The sequence below is a fragment of the Paroedura picta genome, chromosome 7, assembly GCF_049243985.1.
Source record: "Paroedura picta isolate Pp20150507F chromosome 7, Ppicta_v3.0, whole genome shotgun sequence".
Taxonomy (NCBI): domain Eukaryota; kingdom Metazoa; phylum Chordata; class Lepidosauria; order Squamata; family Gekkonidae; genus Paroedura; species Paroedura picta.
The window spans coordinates 30,917,632-30,931,580 of NC_135375.1; the positions used below are offsets into that span (position 1 = coordinate 30,917,632).

The following is a 13,949-nucleotide window of genomic DNA, read 5'->3' on the forward strand; positions in this document are numbered from 1 at the left end:
GGAGCCAAGGAAGGTGGGGTTTGGGGAGGATCTTTAACAGGGTATATAATGTTCTACAGCTATTATTATTATTATTATTATTCTTTAATTTATATCCCGCCTCCCCCTGGAGGCGGGTCGCATAAAAACCAAGTTCACCTTCCAAAGCTGCTATTTAGTCCAAGTGAACTGATTTCCAAGAGATCTCCAGCTACCATCTGGAGTTTGGCACTCATACTAAAACTGCCTCCCACACTGGCGGAAACAAATGACTTAAAGGAGTTGTAGTAGACGTGTGACAGTAGAGTGAAGGGTTAGATACCTGCTTTGGTCAGTTTGATTTACATTGATGCTTGTAAGCCTGGGAACACCAACACATCATTTCTAAAGAGTGGCATCAACAACTTGTATATCAAGTTGCCAGTTCTTACCCTCCAATTTAAATATGTGCTTGCCATTGAGACTAGTGTGTTTGCAGGGTATTGCCTCTGGTGGCCGGGCAGGAAATGGCAACTGGTGAGCTGACAGATCGTTGCTTCTTAAAGTCTTCAGCAAAACCACCTGGGCAGTACTGTGGAACTGCTGGAGCTTGGCTCTGCACGAGACAGGCTGTCAATGGCCCAGCAAGGCAATGCCCAACTCCAACTTTCCCAGTAAGTTAAATGGGTGGACTACCCCTGTTCTGGGTTTAAATGGGATAGTTTCTATACTTAAATAAGCTGTAACAATGTCAAAATGTCTCTAAAAGGCCAATCTTTTTGGCCTTTGTTTCTTGTATACCAGTTCTGCTCTTGGTTCAAGGAAATAAATCAATGGAGAGATCCCTGCCAAATTATTATTTAAATAATACTCCACCGATCTTATAGGACACTTTAGAGCAACTTATTTATGATTCATGGGTGGATTCCCATTGGCTTCTTTACTGGATCCTTTCAATGATTCTTTGGGCCATTCTCTTTTATCTCTCTCTGCTTTTCCATTCTTTTCTCTACCCTTCACTATCTGGATGTATAAATGCAGATTTACCTATTCTTGCAAATGCCATCCATGCAGGCTCATGCCCACTGAATGCTGGGTGATGCCAGCCCCTGGTGATGCCAGCCCCTGATGTCAGACTTGGTGATGCCAAGTCTCTTGGGATTTCAGTTTTGCAGATGTATATCCTGAATTATTTAATTTATATTAAATATCTTAGTATGTCTTCATATCACTACAGCAGTTTAGAATGATTTAATACATTTATAATATTTCTCTGAAGTCACTGGTAATTCTCATATTCACAGTAAATCCTCCAGAATGATCAATGTAATACACAAGACCGACAGTGGATTGATTTTAAAAAACGTGAAGACATTCATTTTGATAGGTGAAACTGCTGGGGGAAAAAATCAAAGTAATATAACTGTTATCAATAAATTCATTCCATCTATATCCTTAATTGCTTTTTTGGGGGAAAATTTAATTTAAGAAGACTGAATAAAACATACACAGTATTTTCTTGTCTTTAATAGTACTTTTAAAAGCAATTTGAAATAGTATATTTATTACCTCAATGAATATATGCAACTCTAGGGCTGTAATGTAGTCTAATTTTCTGAGAATGCATCAAATGGAACAACTGTGAGAATAAAGTATGCATTGTTTTCTTCTCTCGGCCTATTTTTTTATATGTAGGCTGCCTAGCATTGGTGCAACCTGACTCAATATGACCCAGACTGCAGCTGGGCACAGTAAGTTCTGGAACAAGGTTTCAAATGTAAGTCCCTGAAGAGTTTACCGCTGTCTTCTTGAGAAAACGATGTGGCATGAGGTCATTCCATACCAGCCAGGTGTTGCTTCTCCCTCTCCATGTTCTTTCTCTGGACTTCCGTGGAAATCATACATCTACATAATCATGTCTGACCTGTAAACAATGTAATGCTTTTTGTTTGACAAAAAAGAACGAGAGAAATGGAGGAAGATGACTTTGTTTCTTTTCATTCCAGTCTTTTGTTGTGTGACACTACATCACTTCCAGCTTCCATTTACTGCTGAGCTGTGGGAACCAGGCAAGATATATGCACCAAAGCACATCTTAAAGGCCATGTGCACACTATGATCAGTGCTGGTTTATACTTGCTAATTTTATTTATTTAATATACTTATAAGTTGCCGCTCCCAATCTGTCAGCTTGTGGCAGCTGACAATAATAAAATCAAGACAACAGATGAAAATAACACAATAAAATACATAAAACCCTGTAAATCCCAAATCCCCCAATTTGCCAAGTCTCTATGGATGATGGTACCAGTGGGAAAAACTAGAGGAGGGGCAAGATTTGCCCACCCAACCTCAACCAAATGCCTTGTGGAAGAACTCCATCTTACAAACCCTGCAGAGCCAGGTTAGCTCCAACAGGCCTTTAGCTCTTCTGGGAGTTCATTCCACTAGCTGGGGGCTGGGGCCAGGTGAACTTAATGTGGGCCAGGGATCACCAACCTATTTGAATCCACAGAGCAAAGAGCCCTGCAGGGGGCCTAGGGAGATAGTCGATCCCTCAAGTACACTGGGCCCAAACCATGAATGGCCTTGAAGGCCATATACTCATACCTTTTTTATTGGCTTGTAGAACGCAAATACTTCATTAATATAACCACCCAGTAATGAAGATATGTGACAATGTGCTTATCAATTGCATTGCCTTCTAAGAATTTTATGTTTTAAAAATACAAAAAGGAACAACAAAACGAAGAGCAAAGAAACTCAGTAGCTGGCTTTGAGGTTTCTTTTTTACTATTATCAATTTTCTGCAGATTTTTCATGATTAAAATACTCTGCCCAGTATCTATTCCCTAATGCATTCCAGCTTTTAGCAGCTTTCAGGTAGCATGGAAGCAATCACACAACAACTTCACCATGTTCTGAACTCTGCCCAGATTCACTCAATCCACATTTTTTCATCATGCCATTTGGTTTGATGAATTGTACTTGCTGTGACACTGAATGCAAAAATAGATAGCATATGTAGCAGTTTCCTATTGCACAGTTATAGTTTGCTCTGAAGATTCATTAGGGGAAAAAATCAGAACAAAGGATCCTGAGTTGAAAAGTGAAAGCAAAAATTGAAGCTGGAAAGAAAGGATATTACAATTTACAGTAATATCTGCAAAAGAAATGGAGAATTTCACATTTCTACTGCATTGCTTCCTGCTGGCATTTTTTTTCTTATCTTGCAGCGCTACACTAGAAATCAAAGTGGGCTGGATGAACTCCTCCTTCAGGCGCTCCCTAATGAAACATTTATATATCAAGAGTGCATATGTAGCAAAATTAAAATTTAAGAAGGATTCTTATTATTCCTATTATTATTTACTTCGGAACTGGCACTAATTGGAAATAGCATTGACAGTCTCAACAGGGAAACCAAGGATGGAGAAAGTATGCAGATGGATTCAAGCTTGGAAGTAGTTACTCTAGATCATGCACAGCATCCTACTAATGATGCTACCAGAAAAATGTTAGCTATTTGTAACCGAGTTATAATGAGATTACTAATAATCAATCCAGTCACCTTTGTCTGATACTAATAATACTTTAATTTTATATTTCAAATGGTCTTTCTGGGACTTATAGCGTTCCTCCTAACTAGCTTGGTGTAGTGGTTAGAAGTGCAGATTTCCAATCTGGTGAGCGAGGTTTGATTCCCCGCTCCCCCACACGCAGCTAGCTGGGTGACCTTGGGCTTGCCACAGCACTGATAAAGCTATTCTGACCGAACAGTAATATCAGGGCTCTCTCAACCTCACCTCCCTCACAGGGTGTCTGTTGTGGGGAGAAGAAAGGAAAGGCGAAGCTGCTTTGAGACTCCTTCGGGTAGAGAAAAGCGGCATATAAGAACCAACTCTTCTTCTTCCTCTTACCCCAGTCACCTTTGTCAAAATTTTATATTTCGAATAGTGTGTCTGGGACTTACAGCTTCCTCTTACCGCTTTTTCATCTTCCTTTCCTCTCTCTACATATCAGTGATCCTTCATTCTCTTGAGATCACCATCAGAGCCATTGTTACCATTTCCCTTTATAAACTGCCTTTATGAAGGAAAACCAGGAAAGGATAACAAAAATTGTATTTTCATTGTTTATTCAAACAAAAACGTAACACTCACTTTGTTAAGCAAAACTGAATAATTCTTAGGGACAAACGAACAATAAAGTACGTGATATGCCAGTGAGGAGGCCGAAGTTATTTCTTGAAGGAGTGTGAGATGCAAGCAGAGGTGGACTTGGAGGGGAAAAGGCCTTGCAAAAGGCCCCAGCCCAATTGACTCTGGGCCTGCCCCCTAAAGAGGGAGGGAATGAGGCACTGAGCCAGCCCCTTGCTGTGCAAGGCCGGTTCCTTCCGGGATCCTTCCTTTCCTGGGCTTGTGGCAGATTGTACCCACCCCTCACTTGGGACTGGGGTGGCCCTGCTGCTGGTGGTTAGCAGCAGGCAGGTTCACCAGGGCATTTACAGGTGGCTGAAATGGCCAATCGGCTCTGGATGTGAGGCTTTGTTAAAGTAGAGGCAATTATACAAAAGACAGTCTCATATTATACTAAATGGGCTAAGGACTTACCTCTGCCAGAGAAAAACCAAGAAGGATGCTAGGTCAGAATCCTGAAGATCTGCTTTCAGTGTTGTTATCGTATAAATCAAAGGACTCAGTTTTTACTACTGAATCCAATGGAATTTCCTTTTGAGAAAGCACATATAACAGTTGAATTGACAGGAAGGTTTTCCTAATATTTACTCATATTCATAGTCACAGGTGTAAGGTGAGCTAGATTCTTCCAAAGAGGAGCAAGTTCTATTTAAATATGTCACAATAGTATTTATGTGTGTGTATTTGTTAGGTAATTCAAGGTGACTAAAAGAACTATGGCATGAATAACTAACAATACAATGGCCTTTTACCTACGTCTAGCCCAAACGACCAGGAAAATTTATGTGTCATCAGGCTGCTAGAATCCCATCAACTGGAAATGCAGTTGGTGGTACTGTTAAAGAGCACAATTAACACACTGAACTGAGTTAATTGGGATTTATTCCCTTGGAAAGTGGTGGTGCTGGGAAGTGCTGTCAAGCTGCATCTGACTTATGGTGACTCCATAGGGCTTTCAAGGCAAAAGATATTTGGAGATGGTTTGTCATTCCCTTCCTTTGTGTCATGACCCTAGACTTCCTTGGTAGTCTCCCATCCAAATATGAACCAGGGCCAACCCTTCTTAGTAAGATCATATGAGAAAGGGCTAGCCTGGGCTATCCAGGTCATGGCCCTTTGAAGGTGTGCATATGGTTTCAGCCAAAGAGCTTCCCCCCCCCCCCTTTATTTTTAGTGCTGTCAAGACATATCAGGACTAATGGAGTTCTGTAGGTGTGATGGAAAGGAAGAAACACTTAAACGGTGATTAGATTAGTAATATTCTTAGGTGTGCCTTTGACTGGCAAATAGGAATTGTTTCTATTTGGGGGAGAAAAAAGGCAGCAGTACAGTACCCCTGGGGGTCCATAATGATGTCGCCTGATGAATCCAGGCAGCTCCTGGAAAGCATGGCATCTGGCCAGGAGTACATTTCCTGCTTTCTGGGTGGGTGCCGATATTGCTGGTCAGTTATTAGAGGAAACTGACACACATTTGTACATTTCCAGCACAGAGGTGCAATTGCAAAGCACTATAATGCCAGCGTGCAGGCAATGTTGATGAAGGGAATTTGGAGGCAAACTGCCCGTAGAAATGAGGAGGGGTCTGTCCACTAATATACTGGCATGCTGGGGACGTGCAGATGCAATCTACATCATTCCCCCCATAGAGAAATACAGTTCTTCTTAGTGGCTTAGGCTGCATACTTTTATTCATCATTATTGTTTTCCTCTATGCATTTTCAAGCTTCTCCACAGCTGAGTAAACTAAGAGCTTTAAATCCAACCCCCTTTCCAGTTACTTACTGATGCATGGTGGTGGAGGACAGCTTGGTTCAGAAATAAAAATAGACTGTTGTTTTTAAAGCAAGTAAATCAGCTGAAGAGTGCAGTTTTGAAAGAACTAAATTTTAAAAGGGGAGGGGAGAAACAGGCAAAGATTTACACAATGGCTGGTGGGAAGACACCTGTGCTTTGACATGAAATTGCTACAGCAAGGTGCCCAGCTTCTGAAGTTACACAGTTAAAACAAAATTTTATATGTGAGGTTTCTTCTAATGACAGATTACAGTTTGATTGCTGGGAAAATGAAGTATACTGAAGCATACCTGCTTTCTTGGGCAAAGATGTTCAGTATGTTCTTGCACTTATAAAGACTCCAAATCGGTAAAAGTTGGATTTTTCTGTTATGCCTGTTAAACAATATGTGCATCGAGCATTATCCATAGGATTGAGCAGTCTGAATATGCAGGTTCCATACTGTACAAATATTTTATGTACATATAAAGTAGTGGTATGTGCATTAACTGTAGGCATTAAGAAGAAGAAGAAGAGTTGGTTCTTATATGCTACTTTTCTCTACCAGAAGGAGTCTCAAAGCAGCTTACATTCGCCTTCCCTTTCCTCTCCCCACAACAGACACCCTGTGAGGTAGGTGAGGCTGAGAGAGCCCTGATATCACTGCTCGGTCAGAACAGCTTTATCAGTGCTGTGGGAGCTCAAGGTCACCCAGCTGGCTGCATGTGGAGGAGTGCAGAATCAAACACGGCTCAACAGATTATAAATCCGTACTCCTAACCATTACACCAAGCTGGCTCTTGTATTAATGTGAATACATGGAAATCTGTACATATCCAAGCATCATGTGTACATTTATATAAAGAAAAAGTTTTCTCAAACAGCTAAAACAACATTGAATCCCACCAAACTGATTCTATTGTGATGCAGCAACCTATTGTTGATAAACTACCAGGATTGTTTGCTTGTTTTTAGAAATAATCAAGTTGCTTAATCATGATATTTTCGTCTCCTGGGTGGCTCTGTATCTTGCTACATGTCAAATAAACTTTGAATTCCAGAACTGTGCAGAGGTGACAGGGTCTGGGAGTTAACTCAATCCCTGACATTATTATTAGATCCTCCAAGTCAATGTTACCTCTCTTCAAAGCCCTGGAGATCCAGCCAGAATGTAAATGTTTGAAGGAAACAGGAAGCAGGTACGATTTTTATGGTAATCAGAAAAATCCTTTTGTTATCAAACATTTTTGGCTTCTACCTAAAGTTAAATCTTTAAAAAAAGGAATTACATTGTAACATTTAAATAATCTAACCTCACAAATAAGTGCTCATGCGGTGAGAAAATATGCAAGTATTCCTTCATTACTCTTTTACTATCATTTGAACAGGAGATACTACCTAAATGTAATTTGTCTTTTATATGTGATAACAGAAACATCCCCTTAGATTGGTTCTACATGATTTATTTGAGTGGGCTGACAGTCATACAGAGACTGAAATTATAAGAATTTAATCAATTATTAATTTATGAAATGACGTGTTATAAGACTTAAGTTGGCCAGGAAAGTAAATAATGGGATTTTAAACTCCATGCCTTTGGTCAGCATGAACAAGTATTCTGTGCAAGCTTTTTTATTATTTTGAATATAGTTTCTGGGGCTAAACCTCAGTTCAGATGACATAAGGGTGCCATTTTGAAGCAGGAGTGAATGACTGTCATGTGAACATATAAAGCCGGTCCATGCTGAATCTCTCCTTTGCTAAGTGGAAGTAGCTCCCACAGGCAGGAAAATGTCTTTTGTAACCTGTTACATTATTATTATTATTATTATTATTATTATTATTATTAGATTTATTCCCCGCCACTCTCTGGCTGGCTCATGGTGGGTTATAGCATCCTATAAAATCTCCATTAAAACATCCATTAAAAACATAAAAACCCAACATGACGGGAAACCCATTCCCAATCCCCACTATTAGCGGGGCGGAGAAGGAGGTCTAATGATGTACTACTCAAACCCTGGGGTTTGAGTACACATACTGCAATTTGAGTATACATGAGATAGACATACTGCAATTTGGACCTGGTGTCTTCGGCAACAAAGAAGAAGAGGATGAGTTGGTTCTTATATGCCACTTTTTCTCTACCAGAAGGAGTCTTGAAATCACCTTCCCTTTCCTCTCCCTACAATAGACACCCTGTGAGGTAGGTGAGGCTGAGAACAGCTTTATCAGTGCTGTGGTGAGGCCAAGATCACCCAGCTGGCTGCATGTGGAAAAGCCGGGCCAGCCAGATTAGAAATTGACACTCCTAACCATTACACCAAGCTGGCTACACCAAACATGTACTCAGCTGCTGACCTCTCCCTTCTGAGACATTCTTGTTACTTAAAGGAAGAAGACAGTGTTGAGTGGGCCCTTAATCCTTCATAGCAGCTTTCTTTCTTTTTTATGATATGCCTTCTGTGTCTATAGCAGAGGTGATCCTTTCCTTATAAATGTACGTATAAACTACGGGGAAAAGCTGCATTTCTGCCTGCCATGCAGTCTTTAGAATCCCTGGTTTTTAAAAAAGTGACCTATTTCCATTGTATATATTTAAAATAAATTCACTCACAAAGCTTATACCGGAAAGAAGATTCACCACCTCAACATCTATTCTTGTTGTTCAGCTAGTTAATAAATAATCCCGCCAAAGGACTAGGGAAACAGGGCTATTTGGCTTTTTACAAAATAATAATAAAAAAAGCTCTGCCAACCAATGAGTTTCGACAATTATTTTTTTCAAGGCCACTTTTCTTTAAGAAGCTCAGAGCAGCGTGTCATGGTCCCTTCCCGCAACCTTAAGACAGGTCGAGAAAGAGAGAGGACTTGCTCAAGACTGCTCAGACGGTTTCACAGCTGAATGAAGATTTGAATATGGATTTCTCCCCTCCCTGCTCGGCTGAGCCGGGGAGAAAACACAGGTGCTCCCACGCCACAAACGAGCCTCTCTGCCCACAAGCTGATCCCAATCGAGGCGGCAGGGCCATCTCTTAAAGCTGGAACTTTTCCGCGCCCTGACTGAGCTTCACAAATAAACGTGTGTGGGGGGAGGGATTCTTTGGGGAGGGCTTTTTCCAAAACAGCCTCTCCCAGCACGGTGCCTGAGTGACAGTGCAGTGAGATTTTATTCAGGGCAGCCTCCTCCTTCCTTCCCCTCTCAATGGCCTTTAGTCCCAGGTGAAGGGGCCGTCCTGGCTCTGCCTCCTCGGGAGTAAGCGGCCAGCTGCTCGCCAAGGAGGCGTCGCCCGCCCGCCCGGCTCCTTCCCCGCGTCGCCTCTCCTCCCTCCCTCCCTCCCGTTACCTGCCTGCCGTTGGCCTCGGTGCTCAGGAGCCCTCCCTTGGCAGGGCCCACCCACCGCCGCCGCCGCCATTGGCTCCACAGGCTGCTCGTCTTTTCCCGCCCATGGCCTGGAGGCAGGTTCGCGGAAAGCAGTCGCCGTCTCGGGGCCGGCGCGCCTGTCCCGGGAGCCGCTAGGCAGAGCTCCCCCGGAGAGCGGCGCTTCCACTTCGGGACAGGCGGGATGTAGCTGCCGCTCGGCGGGGCCCCGGTGCGGAGGGGCGGCGGCTTCCCTTCCTCGCCTCTTCTCCTCTCGCCGCCGCCGCCGAAGATGCTGCTGCTGCCGCCGCTGCCGTGGCTGAGGGCGCCGGTGTCGGGGCGCTGACTTTCTCCCCCGGCCCGGCCGGCCGGCGGTGGCTCCCGTGGGGCGCGGAGCGGGGCTGCGATGGGCGAGAAAGTTTCGTCGGCGGAGGAAGCGCAGCGGGCGGCCCGCCACGGCCACAGGGGCTCTTCTCCGGCCGCCTCCAGCTCCGGCTCGGCGTCCTCGTCCGGCTCGCAAACTCTCTCCGAGGAAGGCGACGTCGTCTCAGCTGCTGCTGCTGCTGCTGCTCTTGGCCCCGCCGCCTCCGCCTCCGCCTCGGCGGCCCCAGGAGAACCCCGCGGAGGCGGCGGCGGCTTCACCCGGGACGGTCCCCTCGGCCGCAGCACCCCCGAGCGGCAGCGGGGCGCGGGGGAGGCGGCCGTGGCTGCGGGCTCCCGGCCCCGGGACGAGCCGCGGGCCAGCGCGGACGGGGCGGCGACGGAGGACTCGGACTCGGCGGGGGGCGCGGGCCCGGGCCGTCCGGAGCGCGATGCCTCCCTGGAGGAGCAGGATGAGGAGGTGAGGCGGCGCCCATTGCGGCGGGGAGCGCGCGGCCCCCTGACCCCGCCGGAGCGCCTCCAGCCTTGCCCTGCTGTCCTGCGGCTCGCCAGGAGGTGGCCGCCCAGGGCGACCTGCCCGGCGTGGCGTGGCGAGACGAGGCGTGTGTGGCGTGGCGGGTGTGGTGCTGGCGGGCTGCTGGGCGGCGGGGCGGGTGTGGGATCCCTGGGGCGGCGGCCGCCCTCGTCCCGCGCCTGCCAGCTCGTGCCCCTCCTCGGGCTGCTCCTGGCACACTTTCTTCGGCCTCGGGCGGCGCACTTGGCAAGCCGAGAGGGGGCGTGGACGGTGGTTGAGCGGCGGCGCCTGGCAGCGTGCTTGGCCCGGGCAGGGCAGGGCAGGGCAGGGCGGGGAGGGCCGCGGCCAGAGAGCGGAGGAGCCCTTTGCCCTCCAGAGTCAGGAGCCCCCCGTGCCCAGGAAGGCTAAGATGCAGCAGGAAATTCAACTCTCCGCTTGCCTGTCGGTCGATGAATTTTTAGGGAAAGAAACAGCCACTTCAAGAACTTCCAAAGACTTACTGTTTCTTCCCCCCTTCGTACACTGGCTTGCCAACTCCAGGTCAGAAATCCCTGGAGGTTTGGGGGAATAGAGCCCTGGGATAGTCAGGTTTGAGGCAAGGGGCCTATAACGCACCATAGAGTCCATTCTCCAAAGCACCCAGCGGGTTCTTTAGTGGAAGTGATTTTTGTATTGTGAAGCTCAGCTGGGATTCCAGGAGAAATCCAGGCCCCTCCTGGAGCTTGGCAAGCCTTATTCATATGTTGGGCGGCAGGTTCTCACACATTTCAAAACTGTCTTTATATTTGTTTTATGCCTATGGGCCAACAGCTTTAAGTGGCACTTGTGAATTTCGGCTAATTTAATAATTCAGCTGCCATTTGAATGTCTCCAGAGTCGAGTGTCATAACATAAATCTGGTTTGCATCTTCAAGAGGAAATACCTTTGTCAATATATTTATCTTTCTGAAACTAGGAATATGAAATATGAAAAAAGGCATTGTGTGTGTGTAGGTTTTAATAGATGTGTGCAGGTGGGGTAAGGGCCTGATCCCTGCCCATGGGCCTGTTCCCTGCAGTTTCAGTTGACTATCTGAAGATAGTCTGGATGTAGAGGCAGGGCCAGATTTACATGAAAAGAGGCCCTAGGCTGTTCCACTTATGTGGCCCCTTCACTTCCCTAAAATTCTGCGAAATGAAGATATTGTCACAAAAAAATGTTTAATAGTCTATAAACACTTCACTAAAGTGTTGAACCTACTGAACTCAAAAGGTGAGTGTTCACTGTTTTTAGAATAGTGTAATTTTAATTTTGCTAACAATTTGAATATAGGCCCCTCTTGATCTTGAGGCCCTAGGCCGAAGCCTAGTTAGCCTATAGGAAAATCCGGCCCTGTGTAGAGGCTTGGGACACACGGTCATAAACCTGGCCTTTTACAGGGCTCCTGACATATGGAGGGAACCTACAAAAATACAGTGCTGTGCGAGTAAGCTTTGTTTACATTTTTGGCCAGAAAGGTGGAGGCTGAAAGCAGGGACAGTGGGTATGATTTCAGTGCCCCTCTCTTTACTCTTTGACTACAAACAGCTAAAGTTATTACTTCTGGAGAGCTGTGATTTATAGCTATGAGGAAGCAGCTTTGCATCTATAATCCTGGTTGGCAAAGAAAGCTGCTTCTGTTTTCACCAAACTGGCTCCTGTCATCTCTGAAGAAAGAGTCTGCGTGCCTGAGCTGCTAGAGTAGGTCCCATGCGAGGTAACATACCTATATTAAAAACTTTTTTTTGTCTTTGAGACCATGGCTTAGTGAAGAAGAGCTGTTCTTTTTATACCCTGCTTACAATAGTCTACCTTTCTTCTCTCCACAACAGACACCCTGCGAGGTAGGTGAGGCTGAGTGAAGATTGTGACTGGCCCAAATTCACCCAGCTGGCTGCATGTGGAGGAATCCGTTCTCCAGATTAGAGACCACTGCTCTTAACTACTGTACCACGCTGGGTCTTGTATAGTAGAGCAACCAATTCTTGTTAAGAATTGGCACATGCTAAATACAAGGAATCAGTTCTGCAACGTAAGGTTAAATGAGTGGAGAATTTTCTCATTGACTGACTAGTGATTTTCCACTCTTCAAAACTTTGGGTAAAAAGGATAGTGTTTGCAGACAGATGAACTCCCAAGAGATTGTGTCCCACCCTCACAGTTTCTAGATAGTGTAGCTGTTGTGACAAAAATCCTCTTGTCAGATACTTATTATGTTCCTCTCACATAACTGACACTAATCTCATTTGAAGAGCTGAAAAGCATAGTTTTATGGATTAATGAGTGGTTTTGTAAGTAACATGTGCTGGTGATGCATGTCCTTATATTCTTTTTATTCATTCAGATATACCTTTTCTGAGTCCATATCATAGAATCATAGAGTTGGAAGGGACCTCCAGGGCCATCTAGTACAACCCCGTGCACAATGCAGGAAATAGGAATATGAGAAATGTAATCTAAAGTGAATTTAAGGAGAATATGAGAAATGTAATCTAAGGTGAAGTGTCAATATTATTACCACTTCTTTTAAGTAACATAACCTGCATTTCTACTGTTGTCTCTTCATATTTGAATGTGTGGGTTCAATTTTGCCTCCAGGGTGGTTTGCACTGTTTTTAATGGTTCTAAAAAGTTTGTTCTACTTTTCTTTTCTAGTGTACATCTTGTAACTTTCAAAGGAACGTAATGTTAGCTAATAAGTCTCGGGTGCTTTGCTTTTGTTTGACATGGGTTTGTCTTCTTAAGAAATAAAAAACAAACTAAGTTAAAATGTTTATAATAAACACACATCCAGAAACTAGTTTTGATTTTGGAGGGAGTTGCTACTGATGTCACTGCCTCATTTTATACCTTTGCAGTACAGAATTTTATGCACTCTGCACTAATTATTTCAGGTCACTGGTTTCTCGTGTTCTTTTGCTATCATGTAACCCTTCCTCAGTTTTATTGTTGTCAGCATATTTGCTCATGGTTGAAATTGAGCCTTAAGAGTTTGCAGTGTATGACCCTCTGATATGCAGCATACAAACAAATTGATACGTGCTCAGGTGGAACAGAATTATACCTGACTTTAGCCATAGTTCTCATACTTAACCCATTTGAGGGTCACTTCCTAAGAAGGGGGCAAAAGTAAGATCTCCCCCCACCCTCCCAAAGACTCCTATGATCCAGGCTAGAAATGGAGGGATACAGATCCTAAAGTTCCCCTTTCTTGAGATTCAGCTGTTCATTTAACTTATAGGGAAATTTCTTGGTGAGCCAATGGCCTTAAAGGATCCCCCTGTTTCCAGGAGCAAGTATAAATAAACTCTAGCAACTCTGGCAGAGACTTAAGGGCCACTTGGCTCAGATCCTTCGTCGGCTATGATAATTGGTGTCAGTTCATTATCAGAACCTCAGACTGGTTCTATTGTCAGTTTTCAGGAGGAAGCAGTGCAGGAATGTAATAGGCATTGTTTGCACCACTGAGCTGTGTCACTCCTGCAGCACTGGTTTGTGATGCCACAGAGGCCACTCAGCTTGGCTTACTTGAAGGCCACGTTCACTTCCCAGTCCACTCTTGTGTTTGAAGATAGTACTTGGTGTGGATGAAATTTGGCTAATGATCAAATTTTTGTGAATCTCACTTTGGCAGCGCATACAGAGGCAGCTTGCTTTTATACGTAAAGTACAGTGGGTCCTGTAGTCAGCCAGGGATAGTTTTTTGTGTGTAATTCGTTTGACTGACCTTTTTTTTTAGTGC

At 44.7% G+C, this 13,949-nt stretch overlaps 1 protein-coding gene across 5 annotated transcripts in view; it reads left to right on the plus strand.

Moving 5' to 3' along the window:
- The first annotated feature begins 9,236 nt into the window (after positions 1 to 9,236).
- Positions 9,237 to 13,949, plus strand: part of MAST4 (microtubule associated serine/threonine kinase family member 4) — a 275,824-nt gene continuing 271,111 nt past the window's right edge. For 2 of the 5 annotated variants that reach the window (XR_013233058.1, XM_077347278.1), the window contains exon 1: positions 9,237 to 10,134. Coding sequence is in view for 4 of the 5 variants with exons in the window: in XM_077347278.1 (XP_077203393.1) it covers positions 9,700 to 10,134 (435 nt within the window). In the remaining variant the exon portion in view is untranslated. The remainder of the gene's footprint in view (positions 10,135 to 13,949) is intronic. The other 3 variants (XM_077347279.1, XM_077347280.1, XM_077347281.1) reach the window with 2 other exon arrangements.